Raw genomic sequence first — 23,567 nt, 5'->3', positions numbered from 1 at the left:
AATATAGCTTTTTTCGATTGCTTTTATGCATGTGCATTAAAAGGGGAGCCCCATATAATGAGAAATATAATGCTTACAGCTGAGAGTAGGGGGCTAGGTTTTGTTTATACTGTGGTTCATGCAGAACTGCACTGATTTCCTCTATCAAGGTATTTATTTAGTTGTCCAGTAATCATGAACAAGTCACTTCATTAACTCAATTCAAGTTAAATCGAGTCCATTATATATTCCCTTTCATCTCAACATGTGGAGACTGAAAAGTAAAAAAAAAAAAATCTTTCTAAAGTCAAGAATCAGCGGCTTGGGAATAGATAAAATCTTCAAAAGATGTTGTTTGGTTGTTAAATTTAGCCTTTCAGCTCAACATTGCTGCCTAATCTACAAGTCTTGCTTTCCAGGACAACTCTTTAATAAGATTCAAGTAAATCAAATAGGTAGTTTTGGCATTAAGTCTTACTTTGTTATCTGGTTATCATGTCTCTGCAGCAAGATACTTTCACCAGACACAAGGAAAGCCTCCAATTACTGTACAAGTTATGACCAGTGTCATAACACAAAGCCCAATTCATGTCCATCTGAATAAAATGCTGATCGTCACACTTCAGATTTGGTTCAACTGAATAAAATTGTTCCTCTTTACGTGCTCAGTGAGGCTGTAATATGTGGACACTGCCACTTAAAAATATGTTTAAAAATCGTTATTATTGATAACTTAAACAGAACTCAAAATAGTATTAATATTTCACTTGAATGCTATTGTTTAACTGACTGTAAACGGAACCCATTCAGCTCACGGCCCAATTACAACCAGCCTTGTTCTGGTGAATCACCTCAAATCAGTGGCAGCGTTGGTGTTTTGCTGGAGTGCATCTCAGTTGTTATGTGACTGCTGTCCGCTTCACCTCCCTGATTATCGCTGCCAGGATTGAAACCGCTAAGGCTAAAGTGTCCACTCTTCATCTTTAAATGATCGTCGCTCAGCTCACTCTTAATGATGGCAGCAGGCATCAGAATGTTCTGTATACTTTATTCTCTGCCAAGTTTTAGTAAGTAGCATTTTGAGTACAGGGTCCTTTCGAAGTATTCGACCTCTCCAAAGTTTGTCAATCTAAAGCTACAAATTCTAATGTGTTTTATTGAGATTTTAGTTACATATCAACTCCTCAGCACTTAAGGAGAGTGAAGTTTGGCCAATTGTTTCTGTAGAATCATTAAACAAGCAAATATTTTGCACTGCAAAATACACTCTACCAAACCAACTGGGATACCTTGTTGAAATATGAACCAGATTAAAAAAGTGCCAGACAGCAGACTCACCGTCTCTTTGATTTGACATCCTAGGTGATCGTGGTAATTTATTTCCATGTGTGTTTTATTAGAAAGCATTTAAGGTTGTGACTTCTGTCATAAATTGGTAAACAGGACTCGACTGAGTGGAGTTAAAGATTAACAAGTCTTCCTCCAAGACAGGTCAATTAGAGCCGAGTTTTACAGACGGGATGTGAGTGAAAGAGATATGAGGAAAATGAGTTTTATGTTTTGATTGCAGAACTGTTTCAAAGAGAAATATTTATGGAACAGTATTGTATCTTAAGCATGTGTAATGCATGAATTAATCACTTTTCCATTAATTTGAGGTTTTTATTAAGTGTATTTTTCATCCACAAAAGTGAGATAAAACCTAAAACAAGGAAGCCCAGGTTAGACTTCATCCTTTATTTTATGATCACACAATATAAATCCCAGTCTTCCAATAATAAAATGACTCACCATCTCCATTTCTATGTCAACAAGTTGCCCTCCCTCCATCCTCTCAATCCTCCCACCCCAACCTCCTGCTTCTCCTCCCCCTTTTCACGCTTTTTTGTGCTTGATGCTTTTTTTTCCCTCCTGCCTTGTTTTTTTGGGGGTCGCTCTCTCTGATGTCAGGGTGGTGGATGTCTGCGAGCACGCTCAGTTCCTTGGCAAATAAAAGGTGTGGGTGTACGGTTGCCAATCAAGGCCTACTCCTTTTCTTTTATTCCTCCAGGATTTGTCTTTGAAAAAAAAAAGCTCTCAGATGTGAAACTCAAAACAGTAAGACTGAATAATTAGCCTCCCCAAAATTTTCCTTCAATTGGGAACTGGGTCGCCAGGCCGACACACGTCTTAGTAGGGAACGACTCTGTTGGAAAAGAAAATGGGGGATCTGTGGAGGTTATAAGAGCTCCCCCCCCCCCCCCCCCCCCCCCCCCCGGAGGAATGTAGCTTCACCTAAGTGAGAGAGATTTAAAGAAACTGAGAGGCTGCGAATAGACTCATGATTTGACTTTTTTTCCCCCTGTCTGGCTCAGGCTGTTGAAAAAGTGAGTCACATGTGGAAAGCAGCAATTTAGTGATAGAAAAAAAAAGTCCATGAACAAGAGAAAGCGGGCAGGAAAAAGGGGAAGAAAAGGAGTGTGTGTTTTTTGATGTGAATTCATGCTTCAAGAAGAAGAAAAGAGGTGGTTTGTTTTGCGGGAGAGGAGAACATCTGCGATTTCCGCAAGTTGGTTATGCAGTTGGTGTGGTGTTCTGCACGTGCTTCTTCTTTCCCCCCTAAGATTCTTATTTGCTGTGTTGCCAGAATGTAAAAAAAAAAACAAAAAAAACATATACATATATATATATATATATATATATATATATATATAAACATACGCATATTTTTGAAAATGGAAAAATTTCACACCTCCTGTTCACATCTCTCTAGTCTCAGATCAGTGTGAAAGGATCAGTCTGTTCTTCGTCTGTGGCAGTTTCTAACGGTGTGGAGTGTCTGATAATTTCACAGCACAAAGAAGACAAAAAAAACTAGATTTTTCTGCAGAATAAACTTTGTCCTGATGCTTTCCTTTGGCAGTAGAAGGGAGTCAGGATAATGAGCCAGAGAACAGGAATTAAGGGAAAAAATTGCCTGAGTTATGTTTACTTCTTTTTAAATATGTGGCCGAGGATGGACGATCTCTAATTTCCCGCTTCTTCTTCTCTTCTCCTCCCCTTTTGTTAGCGGTCGGGGCGTGGCCCATGACCTCCTGAACCTCTGTTGCACATGTGTGTATTGGTGTGCATGCGCATGCACGAGAAAAAAAAGATGCAACGGCAGGGGTGAAGTTTCCCAGCTGCACAGAGAAGGGGTGGGAGCTAAGGCTTCTCCCTTCACAAGCTCTGCGTTTTGAAAAGCCACAAACTGAAAGAATGAGAGCTTTGTGTGTATCGTACAGAGGAGAAGAGGGAGAGAAAAGAGGACAAGACAAAGTGAGGGACAGACAGGGGACAAGGAGTTTTAAAATGAGAAAGAAGAGGAAAGAAAAGAGAGTTGAAGGAGTCTTTAAATGTCGACTTCGACTCAGAAAGAGTAAAACACAGTTAAGGGGAGGGGTAAATTATTGGATGAGTGTAGAGGCTTGTATAAGGTAAGGAGGGGAAATGAGAGTGACTTTTATGTTTCCGCTCAATATGATCAACAATTTAGACCTCACAGCCTTAATAAAAGTCTATTATTTTCTTTTTTAAATATATATAATTTTCGCATTTATTGTGCCTGTACTGTTTCTTGTGTGATCTGCTCTGCCAAAGAGCTGATTTTCATAAGTAGGATAAGTTAAGAAAAGGAAAAGAAAAAAGGGAACATAATAAACCAGTGAATTTAAGCTCATTTTAAGCCTGGTGTTTTCTGCCTTACAAACAGCACTGCACAAGGGTGGTTTTGTCATTTTGGGTGGCTGATTTTTCTAACTTGCCCCATTCTCCACCAGTGGCGCCTGTTAAAACAGGAAGTGTTTGCAGCAGGAGGGTTTGTTTTTACAGGAATCTTATGGAAAAAAGAACCCCGCTTAGGGTCAGTTTTTTGTGACTGTTGCATGAATACAAAAATCCTTAAAATGAATGCTGATTTGGGTGTTTAATTCAGTGTGTATGATGAAATTAACTCCCGTATGCCTCTACTTCTTGTGTCATTTCTGCTGTTTAGCTGTACATCTCCCTCATTAGCTCTGCCTGTTGTTTAAAATGAGAACTGCAGAGAGTGCTATGCATCTTAAGCATGCAGGGACAGTTACCTTGGATGGGAGATATATGTGCAGCCATTTTCAGATCTCTCCAGAAATGTTCAGTCGGACTCAAGTCTAGACTGTCCACTCCAGGACATTCACAGAGTGATCCTGCTGAAAAATGAACCGTCCTCCCAATCTGAGGTCAGGAGTGCTCTGCAGAAGGTTTTTATCCAGTACATTGCTGTATTAATCTTTTCCTCTATCCTGACTAGTCTGCCAGTTCCGAGTGCTGCAAAAATTCCCCACAGCGTAATGCTGCCAGCACTGTGCTTCGCTGTAGAAAGATACCTGAAGGACTAGAGTTTCGTCCCCTAGCGTTCACACCAAAGTTCAATCGTTGTCTCATCAGTCCAGAGAATTTTGTTTCTCATTGTCTGACAGACCTTCAGGTGTCTTTTGGCAAAGCCATGTACCTTTTATTAAGGAATGCTTTTGATGCCGTATTATTCCCCAAATTTGTGCCTCAACACAATCCTGTCTCTGATGTTTGTAGACAATTAATTTAATTTCTTTCTTGGTGTTTGACCTCTGACATGCAATTTCAGCTGTTGACTCTTGTGTAGACAGGCGTGTTCCTTTGTAAAATAAGTCCTTTCAGCTAAATATACCACAGGTGGATGCCATTTAAATTGTAGAAACACCTCAAGGATGATCAACAGAAACAACTCCATTTTGCGCTTCCTGGTAAAATTCATGAATACCTATAATTTCTTGATTGATTTTTAATAAATTAGCAGAAATCTTCCAAGAAGCTTCCCGCTTTCTCTTAATGGAGTATTTGTTCGTAGCATTTTGAGGAAAGAGATTAATTTAATAAAATTTGGAATAAGGCTGCAACATCACAAAGTGTGGAAAAAGTGAAGCCCTGTGAATAGTTTCCAGATGCGCTGTAAGCAAGCTGTGCTGTGGGTTGGTAAAGCACCATAGCAGTGAATGGAAGCAGCTGGAAATCTTACCCCTACATAAACTTCAATAACTCTGTTTTCCTCCTGAGGGGTTTAGCTGTTCTGTAGGAACAAAGCTGTCAAACATTATTCTGAAGACACCATCTGTGAGGTCACTCAAACTGTAAATTCAACATGTGTTTTGACAAGAGTTTGTTGTTTAGGTTTGCAGAGTTGCTTCGATTAATGCTACACATGAGGTGAAAATGATAAGTGAAGATACCACAGTATAATTAGACACCGAGTGGAGTAAAATGTTTTTACTTTGCTGAATGCTGTAGAAAATGACTTGCTGCCACATCTAGTTGTTGCTGGGGAAATGTTAAGATAACTTGTTTTTTGACATAATTTAGAAAAAACAATCCATAGGCATTACCTGAGTTTTTTGTGTGGAATAAGATACATTTAAACAACAAATCATTAACTACACATTTTCCTACCTAAGAAACTTTATGCTGTGGCCTCTCTTGATTTTCTGCCTCATTGTTAGAGCTGTTTGTTGTTGTACTGACATGACCTGTCATATTGTTGTCCAACATGACAGTTTATTTACTTTTTAAAGCCAAGATTCTGCATATACTTAAAACAATGGTTTAATAAACTTTTAGCAAGAAGTATTTTGAAGAAATAAACACTGTTTTATGTCAGTGAGTAGAAATCCATATGTTTCTTAACATTGTTATTTATCCTGCATAGAAAATCTTTGAGAAAAGTAAAAGCTCTCATTCAACTCTTTCTGTATTCCAATAGCAATGTTTATTTCGACTGAGTCACATTCTGCTGTACCTCATAACACTTCATAACTCTGCATACATACTGTAGTGGTGTCAATTGTTTTTATAAATGACTGCCTCCAAAAGCTTTTACTATATCAGACAAGTGTGAGTATAACTCTAAGATATGAGGAAATATACCCATTAAGGAACGTATTATGGCTTGAATCACAGTAAATAAACTATAAACTAGATAAATACTGAATGTATAAGTTCACAAATGATCAGACTCTGTTAATTACCAATTTAACACCAACATCCAGCAACTGTGTTCAGAAAAAAAAATCTTATTGAAGCTTTACCAGGCATTTACATGCGGACTAGAGTGAACAATGAACAGACTGTGGCACTTACAAGAGCAGCTCAACCCCACCTTTCGCCTGTACATATGCAAAATTAATGGCTGAGATGGGCCTATAGATGTTAACGCTACCTCAGGCTGACAGTTTGGCACCCACAGTACACTTCTGCTTCACATTTCCCCTCCATTATTTATCTGACAATCTTCCCCACAATCACGATGCACAATAGGATCTTAAAAGCTCCTGTCAGTGGGGAGTTCAGTCAGTCACATCTGACAGTTTAAAGATATTGAACACATATTATAAACCATGGTAAGTTGTGTTTGTTGGTGTGGATCCATGACAAAAAAAATGAATAAATGCCTAACTGTAACTAAGGTCTATATAAATTAATACTGCTATAGTAAAGTAAAGTTAGTTTATTAGCAGAAATGATGAAAGGATTGAGCTTTATGCACTTATAGTTTCAAATTGGAGATCGAGGATTAAATTGATGGAGTAATGTCCTTCTTTACACCCTGCCTGCGTTTTGAAGATGAGCCGTTTCTCTTTGATATCTGCAGTTTCTGAAGACTCTCAGTGTGCATCAAGAGAGTGCAAGAGCCAAATTGATTTAAATTGATTTTTTCCCCTGGCATTTTTATCACAAGTGTCGAGATTCTGATTTTGTTGCAGAAGCCAGCGAATCATTGCCCCCACAACAGGTTTTCATTCCCCTGCAGGTTCTGCAGCTGTTTGTGTAAACAATTAGGACACACAAAAGAGTGTCTTTTGAATGACTTAAACCTACGTATGTTGCCTCATATCCTCTGCTATGAGTATGCAGTTCCTTCATTTTATCAAATGCAGTGAGTGAATTTAGGTAATGTCTTCTCATGTCACAACTAAGTGGTTCTTTGTGCTGATCACAAAGATTTCAATAATAATAAGTTTAAAGTAGTTGAAACTTTCAATGTTACATGTGCTGCATAAATGAACATATTCTGAAAAGGTCTCAATTTATTGGACAAATTAATTGGGACTGAACCACAGTCCCAATTAATTTGGGACTGTGGTTCAGTCCCAAATTAATTTGGACAAAACAGCAACAACTGTTGCTGTTTTGTTTGATAAACTGACTCAACTGAATCTGTTTCTTATAAACAAAAGAAACATCATCATAAACAAATTCTTATAATTTGTTTATGATGATGATATTAGTGGACAGATGTGTGTGTGTGTTCAGTATTTTCAATATTGACTGAAGTAGAAAACCTGACAAACAATGTGTCCTCTGGGCACAAGTGCTCCCAGGGTCAGACGGGGACCAGCTCAGACGACTCAGCCATTGCTTGAACTGCCACTTGTTGTGCCAGGGCAGAGCTGAGAACTATCCATCCTCGCTGTATCTTTGAAACAAAGAGAAAGAGAGAGAGAGCGAGCTTTGCTTGTCACTTCTCTGTTTCTCTCTCAATTCGCCTCTAGTGGCGGTTAGGAAGCCCTGTGGAGTCCTGTTAAGCCTCTCAATAGCTGCCCTGCCTCCCACCTCGAGGCTCATTCACTTCTAATGAGGTGCTCAAGTGTCTATGGCTTAACACAAGGGTCAACACAGGAACGGTTCCCTTTTACTCGGCTTGCTCTGTCATTGTAGGAAACACTTAAGTGATTAATGATAACGTGCTCTTATGCTTTAATCTGCAAATGATTCACTTTATTATGCATCATCTGCAAAGCTTGCCAAACTTTTTTTATTCCTGCGCAAATAAGAAAACCTTTCACCGTAGCTTGTTTACATGATATTAAGCAGTCGTAATTCAACACCTACATCAGCTGAAGTCGAGGATAAACAGTTTTCCTTTGCCTAATTGGTGTAATTTGCATGCCACAGCAACGCTGGGTGCTTAACATTTGACATTTGCAGGTAGACTGAGTGGATCACACAAACTGAACAACACTCTTTAATATGAAGGTCCTGGACAGACCTTGTGCACTTCAGTTGGCATTGCTTAAAACAAACAACAGCCACTTAGGATAAACTCACTTTCTACTCTTCCACTTCAGGAACTCCCTCACTGCTGTTTTTTTTTTTTTTGATATTCACTTAATATCTCTGGCTGATGTTGGGTGTTAGTGTGAACGGTGCAGTTGCACAACGCACAGTTTGAGTCTGATTTGTTGTAATTGCATGGGTTAAACAAGTATGAACAGGTACAGCCAAGGTTCACTCTCAAATTGAGGTTTATTTAAAAACAGCTAAGGACAATTAGAAAAGGATTGTTTATAAAGGAAGCTTCAAATAATCTTTCCTTTCCATCATATTGCTTTTTTTTCTTATGATACCTTCAAAAAGTTAATCCTGGTGGGGGTTTCGTTTTAATGGCAAATATGGCTGTTGCATGAGCAGAAGTCTTTCCAAATCCTCTGCAATGTTTACCTGTGGTTTGGAAGAAGGTTAAAAAGTTTTTGGAAAAGCAACATTCCAACCTTCACATCCACTTAGACCACCACGGGAGTCATCATAAACATCTGCTGCTGTAAAAAGCAAACTGCAAATACCAAGTCCTCCTCACCTCATTCAGCTATCTAAGCTGAAATAAACAGTTTCTATTACTGCCTGTCAACTCAGACAAATGAGATTAAGCCTGAGAGAACGTATTAGACACTGACTGCGGCAGGAAATTTAGCGTGAGGTGGCAGTTTGACACCTAATTTATGCTGCAGTTATTAAACCTGAAACTGTAAAGATAATGCACACGAGTAAAGTACCTTACAAAAGTATTTACACCTCTTGAGCTTTTATTATGTTAAGCCACAAACTTCTTAATTTTTTTTGCCTGTTCTTCTTCGCCAAACAACTCAGACTCAGTAATAGCAAGCATTTGTGTTAACAGCAAAGTGCTGCCGATTCTCTGTTGTCTTTAAGCGTGAACTTTGACTGGTCCATTGCGATGCGTGAACATGATTTGATATGAACCATTCCTTTATAGCTTTGTCAGTAAATGTTTAGAGTTGTTATTCTGCTGGAACCAGAACCTACTCTTTACTCTTAAGTTTTTTGTTTTTTTTTTTGCATCTTCTTACAAGTTTTCTTTATGCATTGCAATAAATTTTTAGCTTTGATCTACCTCTAATCAACCTTCTGAATAAAAGCATTGCCCAAACAATGACAGTCCCATTGCCGTGTGTCTCTGTGGAAATTGTTTATAGAAAATGTAAAGGATTTTTTCCCCCCTCTCGCAGCAATTGGTGTGTAGGCCAAAAAGTTACATTTTTTGTTCAGTCTGAATGTTTGACTTTTATTTGTAAAAAGAAAAATGAAAAAAAGTAATAATTCTTTACGCCTCACTGATATAAGCTACCCTACGTCAGTCTATCATGTTTAATGCAAGTAAGATGCACTGAAGTTTGTAATTTCATTGTGATAAAATGTGTAAATGTTAAGGAATAGGGATGTTTTTGAAAGACATTTTATGTTACTTTAATAATGCTTACATAGTTAACAAGTTAACAAGGAAAATTTGAAACAATGACTACTTAACTGCACAATTCCCTAAGAAAGTCACTAGACCCAGATTTTAAGGGATATTTGAAGAGTACAGAATCAAAAACAATCCTGTCAGAAACACCAAGCAGTCAGTTTATGGGCATTAAATCACAGATGGAAGATTAGTTTGAAAGTAAGACTGGAATACAGAGGAATAATCCAGCATTTTGGCTGGGAATTTGCATTTCATCTCCACTGAGGATTGGTACTGAGGCCAATTTTTGTTTAATTTTCATTCAGTTTTTTTTTCTTCTTTTGATTCTGTGCTAAAATCCAAAAGGCTAATTATAATCCTTTGAGACTACAGAGACAAATGTGCTTTTTTGTATGAGTTGTCTGTTGTGGAAAACAGTGCATACACCATGTTCCATTCACTTATTTATTTCCCTGTGACCTCAGGGGAAACGCTTAGCACTCAGCATACATCTTTTCACAGCATCTTGGACATTGAAAAAGTTCTGTGAGGGGTGCTTCTTTGTGTGCACAAACGAGTCTGTGCTGGGGTGGATAAACTACGTAAGTGACTGTCAAATTATGTAAGGATGTGGGATATTTCTGTAGTCCTTCCTTTGCACAGTTTGCTCTTTTTTCATTGCCAGGGTTGGCAAGAAGCCTAAGAAATGAATCTGCAGCAGCACACACAAACCCACTCCTTATTTTTGTATCATACAGAGTTAGTTTTGATCTGCCACTATGTTTATTTTTTTTTCACCTTACAGTGTTGTTTCTTCTCTGTTATTGTTTGTCTTTTCAAATCAAATTTTCTTCTTACAGCTTTTTCAGCACATTCTATCTTATTTGACTTTTGATTTTTGGTGTTTTAGCTTCACCTAGATTGTCTTCAGTTTCTCTCATTACATCACTGAATTTACATTAATACATCAAATATCCCTGTAAATTATAAATGATGCGGTCAACAAGCTCTTCTTAATGGGAAACTCTGAAATCACTCACAGCATCTCTCCAAATTAGTGTTGGGCTAACTGGTGAGCTGATAAATAAATGATAGAGTTTGTGTCATTTTTGTTTACTGAATTAGACATAACTTTAAAAAAAAGTATGTTAAAACATGCACAAGAAGTCAATTACTTGTTAAAATTTGAAGACAAGCATGGTGTGATATGCGCTGTCTTGTTTATCTGATGTGAAATTTGAACTGGAAGCAGCTGGTACTTCTCTGTTAGCAAAATGTTGCAGCGTTGTGCGCTTTGTGATTGTTCTTTGTAGTCTTAAATAATTAATTTTCTTCCCTATTTCCTGTTTTCCTACACTGATTTCCTTCCTCTTGAGTTGATAAAATATATTTTATCCTTAGAGACTCACTGTATGCGTTAGCTTTAATCTTCTGATAACTGTGCAGTTTCTATTGATACACTTATTTAGTAACACTCATGTTCCCATTTCTTATCGATTCCTTTTTTGTCTGTAGATATCTCTCTTTCTTTCTAGCTGCATCTCATGAAATACATTCATAACATGCCAAGTCATGCTGTGTATCATGCTTGTTTTCTCTTTTTTGACATGTCACTACATGCTTCTCTCTGTAAAGACATGACACTGTGCCTTGTACTTTTCTTTTTTTTACAATTTGAACCACGTGGGACGTTAGTTTCAAGGCCTCAAATATGCAAAAAGCTTAAACCGCCTAACCATTTTCTTGAACATTTCAAAGTCTTACAATTGGCGCACTTTCATTGTTGGCAGAAGAACAGCCTGCTTTTTTTTTTCTTACCTATAAAAGCTGGTCAAAATGTTTTCTTTTTCAGTTAAAATTGAATTAGTTTTTATGTGGTTTTTCACCCCCTTATCTACATGAAAAGAGAATCTTACATTTGATACACCACAGCTGTTATAGTTTCAGGTTGTTCACAAAATGTATAATACAAAAATGTGCAGCAAGATCTAAGTTATTTTATTCAAAATTTAAAGGCATGCAAAAAAAAAAAATTCTGCTAAGATAACAGACACTAATTTTTACAGATAAAATATTTGCATTTAGAAGTTTTTATATCAATTCTTATTTTTATACCTAATTCAGAAAAAAAAATAAATGTAACTGGCCATGACAAAACTTGGAACAAATCCTCCCCCAGGGCATTTTGAGGTTTTTACAGATTCTGAAAGTGTGGACTCTAAAATTTCTAATTAAGTCAAACACACATTTTAATGCTCTCATGTCCTCACTTCACTTTCAGTTTCAAGCTTCCATCATGCTGAGGGAAGTCAGTTTTCATCAGTGCAGGTAGCATAGAGAAGCACAAGTATAACATTTGGTATTATTTGGTTATAATTGTGATATTTGAGTTGACGTGTCAATTCTGCCAAAAAATCTGTACTGTTCTGGTTTATCGCGTTATCAAATTGCGTTTGCTGCAGTGTAAAATGCATCTTAAAGTGATGCCAGAATTGGATTTTCTTATATCATTGTGTTTTCCCACAGCATTAGAAGGTAAGGTAGATTTGTAGCAGTAAGACAAGGGTAAAAACTCATGAGAATCAAACATTTTATTTTCAAATTATTTAAATTTCAACTTTGGCTCTAACAACATACCTAAGGAAAACTGAATTTCTGCTCAGGCTTTTTGATGTTTTGTTCCAGATCATGATTATTAGTTGCTCCTTTTCAGCCCCACCTACAAAGCTTTCTGGAGGAACCATTGCAGCCATTTGAATGGGCCTCAGGAAGGTCATCTGCATAGAGTCAGAGACAACTGTAGTCATCCAAAGCATTTAAAAGAGTGCAAATGGCACAGAGTAGAAAATGCATTTCTGATATTTTTAAAACCTTGGGGTACTTTGATATCAGTATCTTGCTCATGCCTTCTTTACTGTTAGCAAAAAACCTATTATTGCTTGTCTACAGTGCATTTCTGCAGCAGCTTTTGTTATCTGATTATCAGTCTCGGTGGTTCTCTGCTACTAACCGTTTAGCCTGAAAGATTTGGGAAAATTCCCATGAACAATAAGTCACCTGCTTTATCGCCACTGATATCAGGATCAAATAAATAATCTTTGTTTGCCCTTGCAGCCAACAACAGAACTTTTGACATGCCTTGCTTGTGAGTAAGACATTTTACCAGAAACTCTGAGGAGAAAATATTATCTTTCATGAAGCACTCTTTCTGTTTGCGGCAGGCTTTGTTTATATTAAGTAAATACATTATGTTGACATATGTAGTACCTGTAGGAAAAGTTAGAGTCCTCTTGTGGGAGATAAAAAAGTACAGTTGATGTGCAGTCTGCATACTCTGTTATGCATAAAACATATGTATATATATATATATATGATTCACTAAAGGAAATTAAAAACACTAAGACCATACATGTTTCGCTAAAGCTGAGACTTGATATATTCCGTGCTTTTGCTTGCAACTTCAAATTGCCTCGGCATGCCAAATCTCCACTCGCAGCAAGACACAAGCCATTTTTCTACAATATGTGCTTCTCTCTTCTTTTTTTTTTTCCTTCAAGTCAAATTCCCCCATTGACAGAGCCAGTGATACAAAACAAAGTGCTGTAGATATGGTGCAGAGAAGGAACGAGCAGAAGTTGTGTAAGGGAATAGTGTGTGAGCTGCTGTGTTGACATAGCCTGGATCGGTGCCAGCCATCCGTTCTTGCCCTCCGCTTTGACCTCAGTGGAGGAGAGGTGGAGTCTTTTTTTTTTCTGGCAGAAACATGACTCTGGTGGATAAATTACAAAAGAAGATTAAGGCAGACAAAAGATTCACACTGACAAGTCAAGCTGGAAAATTCTGTAGTTATTTTTGTGAGCTTGTGTTTATATGAACGCACACTCTGATGGCACAACACCCAGTCTCTTCTACTGGCTCTATACTTGACTCACCCCCACAACTATGCAAGCAGCTCCAGCTCAGTCACCTAATTGATTCCAGATTTCCCCCTCATCCCTTCACTCTTTAAGGCCTCCTCTTTCTCCTCCTTTCCCTTGTCTTCCCCCTCCTCCTCCTTGCTGTCACCCCAGCTCTTGGTTTTCTCCATCACTCCAGGCCTGCTGGGTCTCACTGCCTTCCATGCACACATTTTTGTTGCTATCATTAAAATATAGTCACATGGTTTTGCATATTAAAATTTGTCAATGTTAAATATGCTTTCACATAGCCATATTTAGGCTAATAATGCAATATTTATGTGCTTGAATTTCAAAGTGCTGTAAGGTTAGTGGTCATATAATTGCTTCTATTTGAGTTTTTTATGTTATATATAAGCTTATCACTTAAGAAGATGCTTAAAAAGATGGAAGCAATACAGATGCCAACTTACAAAAGAAGTAGCAGATCCCTGTGAAACAGAATAAAAATTATACGTGGTTTTCAATATTTTTTACACAAAAAACTTAAAAGTTTGGTACGCATTTATATTCAATCTCCTCCAGAATTATTGCACTTTTCAGGTCTTTTGTTGTAAAAGCTATTTTCTTCCACTTTACAATAACTAAATTATGTTACTTTGTCAAAAAAAAAAAAAAAAATCCCCAAGACACATTGGTGTTTATAATGGGGCAAAATTAAAATTTAATCTGTATGAATTAGAAGAGTGATGATACATGAAAACCTAATTATAAAAATGCTTCTCCTGCACGACTAAAGCTTAAACTTGACAGAGAAATGACTGAGTTGTTAGAAACCAGCACTAGAGGTCTTCATTCAGTAAAAGGTACAGTCTCTGCTTCGCCGGTGTTAGATGCTGCTTACTTAACTGACCCAGCTTCTTTTCACAACATGAATCTTGAACCTGGAAACCGTAAATAAAAAGTAACAGCTAAAGGCTAGCTCATCCTCAAACTTTTATTTCTACTTTCACAGATTTCCACAGCTTCAGAGAGAAATATCAGGCTCAGTAAGCAAGAGATGGTAAAAAGCAGATCACAAATCTCACATCAGTTGCAGTACATAACAGTTCCACCTGACAAATTGACCCTGGATTTGAATAATTGGGATAATAAAACCTAACAAGCACATGCAAAGCTAATGGTGCAAAGCAACACACAATATGCCAAATGACATGCTTGCTTTTTCCAGAACATATGAATTATTTATTGTGAGTTAAGTTTGTAATTGATGCATTAAGGTTAAATAATTATGACAGTTGTGTGTTTATTCTGATTTAACTTATAAAACAACAGTTCATTTAAAACAGTCATTGCTTGATGTACCTTTTTTATGCTCAATATTGGATTGGATAAAATCACATTAACAGGGATTTTTATGAACATGAAACAAATATTTTATTTTCCTGATGAGTTCTGTGTTTTCTTCTGATTTTGTCAAAATTTAAATGTTATTCTCATTTAGTTATAGAAACACAGACAACTTTGACTTTGGAGTTCATCTTTGAATATAAATTTAGAAATACAGATACTTCATGATTTATTTTGTCACCTTACTGTAGGATATTTCATCAATATGAAAACAAGAGAGGTGTGCTGACATTCCAGTGAAAGGCCTATCGTCCTCATAACCTGCTGGACACATTTTATATGAATGCAAATGATGAAAGGTAAATATTTTAAAAATTGTGTGGAAAATTCCACCATTAAAACAAACTAAATTAAAGACAGTCCTCTCGTTTATTTGAAAAAGGAGATGAATTTGTTGCCTGATAAGTTAAGGGATAATTTAGTGTAATCAATTCACAGGATCATTATATTGTATGAATGCTATTTAAATAAAAAGAGACTCTTCATATTAATTACCTTATCATCTCACTGAATTAAATATGGCTTATTAAAATTACAGTCAAATTGAGCATATGCCATTTTGAATGTCTTGTTGTTTTCTTGTAATTTCTTCTACTATTGGGTGGTTTTCATTAAAACAATGTGACAAAAAATTATTAACATGATAGTAGGAACTATATGACCAGAAGTCTTTAACAATCAGGACAGCCTCAGTTCCACCCAGTCAAAATATGAATAGTGAATCTCCACTTGTGTCTAATGATTACCTCAATAATAATAAAAACATGATCCTTTCCCTCTAAATATATTTTTATGAACAATACAACAAAACAAGAGGAACGTCCAAAGCAGCTCAGTAGTAGTGCAGCTACGTTAGCCGGGATGTAGCAGTATTTGCATTTGCTTCATTTAGTAACGTTGACACTTCTGAATGGTACAGGTTTGAAAAAGTACACAGTCTTGCACTGGTGTGCATTGTTTCACAGAAATCAATAGGAATGTATTATTTACTTCTGAGGATGCTAATGTGGATTACCTTTCAGTTCCCTCCAAGTTAGAATTGACAGTTTAGTTTGTGAATATTGAGTGTCTACATTTCTTTGCTCTTTTTCTGTGCATAAATACTCTTAATATAATGAGGTACTGGTGCTCTGTTTCATTACCCAGACCCTGATGCATGTTATCAGGAGTTAAACCCTCTTGTATGTCTTGATTCTCTCCTGAACAGCCTTCCTGCTGTTATTGTGAGGCTCATCTGAGCGCTGCACGTGAAACTGCCCTTTCCTGAGATGTCCCGTTTGCAAACTGCCTAATACTGAATAACCAGAACAGCTGCTCTGTGATTTGGTGATTACCTAAGTCAATAAATGTACAAAAAAGAGGTTGCCAATACATCAACACTTGAAAGCTTTAATAGCATTATTGATGATGTGAAAGGAGAATTACTTTTATTTGTGCTGATTCAAAAACTCTGCAAAATGGTTTCTGGATATATAACAGTCAGCTTTTATGGGCTCTTAGTTTTCCTGTGTGGCATCTTAAGACCTTATCCAGCACCTAAGGGTGTTCTCAAACTACCTATACTCATCAGTTTGACTGTAATAAATGTACTCTGGGCTTTACGCAGCGCAGACAGTTGTGTGGTTATGTGCACAGTTTCTCCTATATATCAGTAGTTTTCTATTCTTAACACATGATTACATTGTACCAATTCAATTACATGGTTAGGATACATCACTTTTAAAAAAGTATTTGCACCCTTACAATTTTTTTTTTGGTCACACCTCATAGTCAAACAAATACTATCTGACATAAGTAACCAGAGTAAATTCAAATGTAGTGTTCAGATGATGGGCTCATTCATTCAGAGAATTACTCTAATTCAGACTGCTGGTTCTGCTCCACAAGCCACTAAATCATGAAATCATTCATGGATAACAATCCAACGACACGGATGGTTATAATCCGTGTTGTCTGATGGTTATAATCCGACAACACGATGCAGACTAATGCATCTCAAAAAGCATCACATCATGTCCTGATTTACAGAAATTTCTGAACATATACGAAACAGTTATTGACGTCTATCACTTTATCTAACCAAAAAGGGTTACAAAACTGTATGTAAAACTGTGGGAGTCCAGTGACCAAAGTGAGAGACATTATACATAATCCAGGAATCACCATCTACCTAAATTACCCCAAGAGATCATTATAATCTCATCCAGGAGATCACTAAGGACTCACCTTGGTTATACACCAGGGAAGCAATTTGAAGCAGTACAGCAGGTCCACCACTGAATGACACAAGGTGAAAGTCTTGAAGTGGCCTAGTCAAAGTCTGGAATTAAATCTGATTGAGTTGCAGAGGCATGGCCTCACACAGGGTCTTCATGCTCAAAAACCCTCCAATCTCCAAAACTTAACCTGTTGGAAACATTGGCCACTCATTACAAACTTCAGATGGAGTTGTTAATACCAAGGTTTATAGGGTAATTACTTTTTAAATATGCCCTTGTTGTAGTGATGAGCTTTTGTATCCTAATAAACGAGATATCATCCTTTCAAAACTATTTTGTAGTTAATCAGGTTCTCTTTGCAAGATATTAACATTTGTTTGATGATATGAAGCATATAAGCCTGACAAAAACAAAAAGAACAGTCAGTGTTTACACATCAATCATTGAGGCTTTACCAAAGAAATTTATGTTTAGCTTTTACCTTGTAATTGTAAAACTTAGTATTTATTTATTTTAAATATAAATGCAAATATAAATGCGCCTCACTTTCAGACTTAGAAACCCATTTATAGTTCCCTCTGTAATCTAAAAGCTTGTTGAGCAAAATATGAGTACATCAAAAAAATGTATGATTACCATCTTTATTCCTGCATCCTTGTGTCAATCTTTGCTCTGTTTCGCTTCCCACCCATCTGTGCAACCTTGTGAATGTTTCTCCCTCTTTTTATTGATGAAAGCACAATGAGCAATCACCGAGCCCTCAACGAATAGCTAAAATAGATCAACCTTTGTTCAGACCTGCGGCAGGGCAGCTAATTACTAAAGAAGCATTTTGACAACGAGTGAATTTGCACACACGTCATACTTCCCAGTTCGAGCTGAAGGCATCCCTGCAAAAGACACAACATAACATCACTACGCCTGGTGTTATCGATCTGAGACAAATGAACAAATGAGAGACACAGGGTGGGGGAGTGGAGGAAGGAAACGTGGGGCATGGGGCTTTCATGTGCAAGATAGAGCGTTGTCACAGCTCAACTCTCGCCTTCTCCCCGTCTCAGATCAATACCGTCTTTGTATTTGTTTCCACAGAGTTGAAGCAGTGAGCGGTCACTCTCTCCTGTGGTGTGAGACGGGCACATTCGGGAGATGAGAAGGGAAGAAAGAGGCTGGAGGACAAACATGAGGGAGGTGGAAAGCTGGGGCTAGACCTGGAGAGAAAGAGAGGTGGAAAAGAAATGAAAGAGTGGAAGTGGCGACCCAGTTCCATCACTGCTTGTTTGTGTTTTGAGCGGTGTGGCAGTAAAGAACGTTGTGGCACGAAGATGAGGGGGGAGAAGGTTGTGTGAAGGAAACATGCATCTGTGAGAGCATGACCTCACTCCCATATATCATGCAAAGTCATATATCTGCATGAGAATTCACCTTGGGTGACAGTACTGACTACTGCGCATTAATAAAATGTCAGCTTTTATACTTTACTGCATGTTTATCCCACACAAATTCTCTCTGATCTTTTTGAGTTATCAAAAACATGTGATGGTTAATATCCATCTATTTATCCACCTAAATTTAAACATTTGGCAAAGAATATTTAATCAATAAAACTTTGTCTTTCATACAGTTCTTAAAAACAGGAAACAGAAGAGATCTTACATTAGATACTTGCAGAGGAAACGGTTATCTTTCTGCACTGTGAAGAATGAAAAGTAAAATGTGCACAAATAAATTCAAAGCAAATTTTAGAGGTTTCTAAAAGCAATCACAACAATAATATCACATATAAAGGAGTACAGATAACTGGATGCAAAAAAAAAAATAAATCTGTGCAATCGTGGTATTTATGGAAATCAATTCAATTAATTAGCGGTACTTAAAGCCTTAAACATCATTACCAAAGCACATTAATGTTGCTAAGCTTTCATTTTCATAAATCATAAAGTGCTACACTGAAAGAAAACAATTGTGGTAAATGGCTCAATTTATTTTCGATTGGTCTCTGACTTTCATTGAGGATTATTAAATGTCTTTCATTGGTTGAAAGATTTATTGATTAGTAGTTTAAAACCTGATCTGAATCAGTAATAAGATAACGGATGTCATTGTCATCCATTTTTACAGTGCATGTATTGTCTAAATCATTAGTTTGAACTATTTATAAGTATATTGAGCTTATTTTTATAAATTATTGACCCTTTTAGCAGCTTTTAATTTGTGTGGCATTTTGTTTTTTTGTAATCCAGGTGTAACCCACAGTATGATCTATCCCTTCCAATTTCGTCTCTCTTCCTCCTTTCCAAATATTTTAAGTCCTGGCACTAAATTACAAAGTCCCAACAGATTTGAGGTCTCAAAACTGTAATCCACCAGCCTCTGAATGACCGTAGGGTGGGTACTAACATTGTCTGTCATTTTGTGCCTTAACATAACTGTTGACTCTGCCTGAAAATGACTAATGGGAATTCCCAGAATGATTATTTCTCATTACCTGATGTTATCAAAAGGAGAAACTTCCTCTTCCTTTTTAAAGGAAACTTTTCTCCCTGTCCATTGTTACATGCCATTCAATGTATGCTCAGGAGAGGGGCTTTAATCAAAATGAAGATTGAATGCAGTCTGCTGGCTATTGTTTTGTAAACTACCTTTTTTATTGACTTTTTTTTCTTAGAAAGAATGTACTACCTTTCTATTAACTTAGCTATAAATGTCCTCAAACTAGTTTTATTTCTGAATTTATTTGTAATTTCACTGAATTCAAACTGGAAAATGGCCATATAGAAAACCAGATTGTATCTAAATTTAAATCTATTTCAGAGATTTTAAATTGGACTAAACCGAGGTGTAATTGAATCTAAAAGACAAAAACACAATCAATTGACCTCAACTGAAGTTGATTAAACACAACAGAAATGATCTGGGTTGTATTGAACTGAATTTAATTAAATCAAGTTGAATAAAATAAAACAAGAACTGAAATAAAATTGACAAAGACTGAAATGAATTCAATTCAATTGGACTGAGCTGATTCTGAATAAAATCCAATAGAACTGAACTGAATTGAGTTGAGCTGAATTGGGCTGAATTAATTTGAACTTAATTAAATATAAGTGAATTGTAAATTAGACTGAATTTAATTAAAATGGAGGCACCAATCCTGTCAACATCCAGTTATTGGACAAAGCAGGTAAACACAGATAGTAGATTATTAAACTCATTTAAACAGAAGTAAATTACATGTACTGAAATGAATTAAGCTGAGCTAAACTGAATATTGAGAGTTGATTTGAAGTTCTCACATTTAAAAACAAAATGAGTGCATGAGAAAATGAGCTATTTATTATAATCCCTATGTCATTTAATTAGCATAAATGGAAACCAAAGTCATGAGCAGTTTACTTTGAACTTGAAGTAACATGCATTTGGAATGGGTGATACTGTGAGAGAATATTTAGTTTTATTTCATGTAACTCCATCTGTGATTAATGATTGATTGGAATGCTATAAAAACCGCCACTGCACTTAGCGGGGCATTTACTGTTTACAGCCTGCTCGTCCCCTGGGCCAACTGCGTTGCTCTTCTGATTAACTGGAAGCAACATCTAAAAATGTGGCAGTTACTAGCTGACTATTGGGAAAAATGTCAGTTTCACGGGGTGTCAGTTTCACACTCATTTGGGATATTACTGCTTTGAAATATCAGACAAATGTTTTATTTCACACTCTATTTTTCTATATATGTAATGATTTTTTTGTGTGCGCAGATGCTCTTGTGGATGCCTGACCTTAATTTCTTGCTACAGCGATTTGTCACACCTTGCATTGATATGGCGCAGTGAGCTGGCTTGCTGACAACTGCGATTTAAGCAGACAAACAGGCAATCTACATTAAATGTGGCTCCTAAAAATATGGTGCTGTCACTTTATTGAGATTGGTGACACGTGCTGAATGCTGCAGGAATTCTGGGGGCAAATGTGAAAAGTTTTTCCTGTTTATGGTAGTCTCTTTAAGAATATGGGTTTAGTTTCTTTTTGGCAGGATGTGCTGAAATGATGGAGGGGTGAAGAGTCACATAGATTTAGACTAATGGGGGGTCAGGAGTGTGCCGCCTAGGCTGCCACAAGGAGAGGGAATGAAGATGACTGGTAGAGAGCTGGGAGAGTTGGTGATGAAAAAAGAAAAAAGTTTGGTATTTTTTTTTTTCTAGAAAAGGAGAAAGAAAGAAGATGTAGAGACAGGGAGAACTAATGAGTTGGATTTTCCAGAGACTTTGCATTCTGCTCATGGTGCTCGCTGTATCTCTCCGCTGTGGAAGAGCTGGCTGGAGCGAGCTTCCTGTCTGAGCCCTGAAGCAGGAGTAAATGAGGGGTGGGTAGGAAAGGGGGTGTTGGAAGCAATAGAACAGAGGAAGGAGGAGAAGGGGAGGAGGGTGAGGGGCGGCAAGGAGGGAGGGAATCCAGTGTTGAAATTGAATGCCAGGGCGCCATGTTCTCACCGCCAGCGTTTCCATGGTTACAGGGTAATTCTGGCGAGTAAGGAAATTTCATTCACTTTGGTATGAGAAGAAGAAGACAAAAACAAAGAGGGGGGTATTAACAATGCAGCAGGGGAATAGAAAGGAATACATAATCAAAAAAAGAAAAAAATAAGGGAGGAGATAAAAAAAAGAGGCAGGAGGAAAAAGAGGAAACATCTAGTGGGGTTTGTGCCACCCATCCCCCAGGCGAACTGCCTCTCTGCCTCTCATTCCTTTTTTTTTTTTTCTTGTGTATTTCTGTGATGCTTGGTTTGTTTGCCACCACCCTATCAGCAAACACAACACCCACCCACAATCTTCCAGTTCTTCAGCAGCCCTGCAGGTATACGGCGAAGAACAAAGAGAAACACTGCTAACTGGCCGCTGTGTATGTTTTTGTCAGGGTGTGTGTGTGTGTCTCCACTTTTGGGGGAGGGCAAATGGGGGAGGGGAGGGGTGCTGGGGTGGATTCAGGGAGAAGTCTGAGAGGCTGCAGAATTGTTCACATGACAGATCTGTGTAGTCGTTGCTTATGTCTCGCAGGCTTTGCCAAAGTTGATTTAAGGATATTAAACCTTCAGACTCCCAAAATTGCAAAGAGGAACAGCTAAAACAGTCGTGTGAATGTGGAAACCTAAGCACGCAGGCATGTGTATCAACCTATACAAAAACAGACACACTCACACTGTCTGTCTAACAAGGGTTGACAACTGCAGGGGGGGGGGGGGTGACTGGGATGTCAGAGCAGCCAGTGTGACAGCTGTACAGCCAAGCAACCCCTGTTCACACAAACACACACGCGCACAGAAGCAATATGTGTGCTTCATCATCATTTCTAATATCGCCATCTCTAAATGATATTATGTGCGAGACGTATAAATTCTAACAGTGCTTTTTTCTTTTTCAGTGGCTGATGAGGGGCTTTGGGAGTGTGGACTGTCCTACGAGTGCAGGACCCTCCTGTTCAAAGCCATACACAACCTGCTGGAAAGGTAAAGCCAATGATCAACAAACAGAATAACAGGGGGATCCCATGTGTTTTCTTATAATTTAAGGTTAAGATAATAAAAAAGGGTTTTATTAAGACTTTTTAGAACATCTTAATACTCTTCAAATTTAAGACATACATTAATAGCAAAGTCTAACTTAACTTAATAACTTACTTAACTCAGATTTGGCTTACTTAAAAGCATAGGCTAGTGAAATATAACTTAGTACTGTTGTGTTTTTTGGCCCTGGCATGCAAGTCCATTGCTTTTACAGCTTACTCTGTTTTGCCAAAAGTATTCACTCACCGATCCAAATCATTGAATTCAGAGGTTCCAACCACATGTGGATAAAATCCAGCACCTTGGCATGCAGACTGCTTCTATAAACATTTGTGAAAAAATGGGTTTGCTCCCAGGAGCTTGCCAATTCCCAACGTGGCACTATCATAGGACGCCACCGGTGCAAAAAGTCTAGTCATGCAATTACCTCGCTACTAAATATTCCACCATCAAGTGTTGGCAGGAATATAACAAAGTGCAAGCAACACAGGATCTCGGCCAAAAAGTTGTGGGCCACATGGAAGAACGAGGACAGTCGATGCTGAGACACAGGTCACCAACTTTTTGCTACAGAAAGTTAATTTTATCCAACTTCAAACCTTTGCAGTAAAAAAGATCCACCATAGCAATAAGTAATAAAAAATTTGGGGGAAACTATTGAAATCTGAGAATTGAAAGTCTCAGTACATACTCTACAAGTGGTAGTGGATCAGGTAACAGGGACCTTTTGATCTTTATTGCCTTAACAAAGATCAATTATAGCTTTGGTACTGATGACATCTAAATTCCTCAGTCAAAACAACTACACAGAATTAACATATGTTTAAAAAAAAAAAGCCAAAAGCTGATGGGAGCAGTTATTGAATAAAATAACTAAATTAAAGCTAAGGTCAGATATGGAAAATGCTGAGTTATTTAAGACTTTGTAATGCAAGGACCGTCTGGGACAC

The 23,567-nt window shown here is 37.5% G+C and overlaps 1 protein-coding gene across 2 annotated transcripts in view; it reads left to right on the top strand.

The window, feature by feature from the left end:
- The window catches only part of LOC114149506 (mediator complex subunit 13L), a 96,610-nt gene that overhangs the window by 37,432 nt on the left and 35,611 nt on the right, over positions 1–23,567 (top strand). For both annotated transcript variants that reach the window (XM_028025436.1, XM_028025434.1), the window contains exon 3: positions 22,476–22,560. In XM_028025436.1, coding sequence (XP_027881237.1) covers positions 22,476–22,560 — 85 coding nt within the window. The remainder of the gene's footprint in view (positions 1–22,475; positions 22,561–23,567) is intronic.

Source organism: Xiphophorus couchianus, chromosome 8 (assembly GCF_001444195.1).
Source record: "Xiphophorus couchianus chromosome 8, X_couchianus-1.0, whole genome shotgun sequence".
NCBI classification, from domain to species: domain Eukaryota; kingdom Metazoa; phylum Chordata; class Actinopteri; order Cyprinodontiformes; family Poeciliidae; genus Xiphophorus; species Xiphophorus couchianus.
This window is presented reverse-complemented; position numbering and strand designations above follow the sequence as displayed.